Raw genomic sequence first — 2,500 nt, forward strand, 5'->3', positions numbered from 1 at the left:
TGGGCTTTTATGTTGGGAAAATACTGGTATAGGTATACTGAGAGGCTAAGCAATGGGGCATATTTGATCCCGTTTGCCAAACCAAACCAGACAATTTTTGCATTTTCGCCTCGCAATTTTGTGTCCCATCCAGTGTAAAGGCTTTTCCCTGATAGTTACTGCCATGATTTCATTGACCGGCGACTAGCAACGATGCACACAAACTAAAGGCATTGTGTGCATGTAGGAGTAAGCATGTGTGTGTGTTTGTAGATAGATGTCTGTATGTGTGTGTGTGTGTGTTTGTGGGTGAATAAGTGTATGCATGTGTGTGTGTGTGTGTTTGTAGATGTATATGCATGTGTGTGTGTGTGTGTGTGTGTGTATGTGCGTGTGGGTTTGTGTGTGTGTTTGTGGGTACTCACTGCAGCCAGGTTTGTAGTTGAATCCAGGCGGGAGCAGGAATCCCTGCTGGGCGGCCGCCGCTGCCAGGGTCCTCTGGTCCGGCGGGAACACAGGAATCATGAGGGGGGGGAGCTGACCCTGGACCTGCTGGAGAGACACAGACAGAAGAGGGGGAAAGAGAGGTGAGTCTGTGAGTTGGTATAGACATGTGTCTGTTCTTCAGGTGCAGAGCCTGCTTCAAGGGGAAAAGGGCAAGCAGTGACTGGGGTGTTTGGGTGAGTGTATGTGTGTGCGCGACTATGTGTGTGTGTATGTATGCGTATGTGCACGCATGTGTGTGAGTATGTGTGTGTGTGTGTGTATGTGTGTGTGTGTGTGTGTGCATGCATGTGTGTGTATGCGTGTGTGCACACATGAGTGTGAGTAAGTGCTGAGGGAGTGTCATTATTGAGTTGACCTGGACATGAATATTAGATTCTCCAAAATGATTAGGAGACCGCAAAACAAGGACAAATAATTCACCATGTGATGTCCATACACTCACTCGCTCACTCACACACACACACACACACACACACACACACACACACACACACACACACACACACACACACACACACACACACACACAATCACATGTCCTCACACGAACACACACACACACACACACACAATCACATGTTAACACACAAACACACATAATGAAAAACACATGTTCAGAAACAGACCTGGACATACAGGTACAAATTATCCCAGAGACACAAAAACAAGCTCACACTCACACTCACACAGATACTCACACACACACACACACAAACATCTACATCTTCAGACACACTTCGCACTGCACCTGTCGATCGATCGATTGGTCTGATTGTTGAGACAAAGGCTACGTCGAATGGAGAACTTTCAAGCTCCTCTAATAGCTGTGTGTGTGTGTGTGTGTGTGTGTGTGTGTGTGTGTGTGTGTGTGTGTGTGAGTGGGGGGGGCAGGGGTGTTCATCCTTGTCTTGCCACCATGCTCGGCAAAATGCCACACCACTTCACAAGGTTTCCAGGATGAAAAAAGAATAACAAAAAAACTAAAAACGACGCCGACTTTGGCAGGAAGCTCCTTCTCAAGCACAGGCCGAGGGAGTGTGTGTGTGTTTGTGGAGATGGGGGGGGGGGAGGGGACAGATGGTTCCGATGAGGAGAACGATGCCAGAAAAACACAAAACAACACAAAGGCTCCAGAAGTGACATCAGTGACAGTGTGAACACGCTGCCACGAAGCCTGCTAGGCACCGGGAAGCTCATCGTGTGTGTGTGTGTGTGTGTGTGAGTGTTTGTGTGTGTGTGTTCTAGTAGTGTGCAGGGAACAAGTTCCCCAACAACTTTCGGAGCCACAGCTTCCTTCTAAGTGAGATGCTCAGATGCCTAGTGTGTGTGTCTGTGAGTGTGTGTGTGTGTGTGTGTGTGAGTGTGCGGGTGTGTGTGTGTGTGTGTGTGTGTGTGTGTTTCAGAGGCAGGGGACTCATGGGGAGATGGCAAATGGCTCATTGACTTGTGTGTCACCAGGAAGGCTTTTGTTTGGGAGTGTTGGAGATGTCTGTTTGTGCTCGTCTGCGCTGCACATCAAAGCAGTCAATGAGTTCTGTCTCTTACACACTACATCACTCTCACTGTGTGTGTGTGTGATGAACTTATCTGTTTCCCCTGGTGTGCTGTAAATAATTGCAGTGTTTCCTGAGTCGTGCACAGTAGGCCGATAAGTGTGAGTGTGTGTGTGTGTGTGTGTGTGTGTGTGTGTGTGTGTGTGTGTGTGTGTGTGTGTGTTGTGTCATGTACATGGGGGGATCTAAAGGTAGGACTGTCTCATTGTTGTCTTTTGACTTCCCTCTCCAACAACACCCCCCACCGGGCGCTATCACAGACACACACTCTCTCTCGCCCGCTCACTCTGCCTCTCTCTCTTTCAGCTTTAATTGGACATATGCCTGTGCTGGACGGGCATGGCAAAGTGTTCCTGTTCCTGTGGCTCCTGTTCAACACCCCCACCCCACCCCACCCTGCCACACACACACACACACACACGAACACGAACACACACACGCACCCACACACACACACACAC

General features: G+C 49.1%; 1 protein-coding gene across 1 annotated transcript in view; it reads right to left on the reverse strand.

Annotated features, from left to right (window-relative positions):
* The window catches only part of sox5 (SRY-box transcription factor 5), a gene marked incomplete at its 3' end in the record, with an annotated part of 96,292 nt that overhangs the window by 29,170 nt on the left and 64,622 nt on the right, over positions 1 to 2,500 (reverse strand). The window contains exon 7 of the mRNA XM_080851449.1: positions 405 to 531. Within this exon, the coding sequence (XP_080707575.1) occupies positions 405 to 531 (127 nt within the window). The remainder of the gene's footprint in view (positions 1 to 404; positions 532 to 2,500) is intronic.

Source organism: Sprattus sprattus (assembly GCF_963457725.1).
Source record: "Sprattus sprattus genome assembly, chromosome: 14".
Taxonomy (NCBI): domain Eukaryota; kingdom Metazoa; phylum Chordata; class Actinopteri; order Clupeiformes; family Clupeidae; genus Sprattus; species Sprattus sprattus.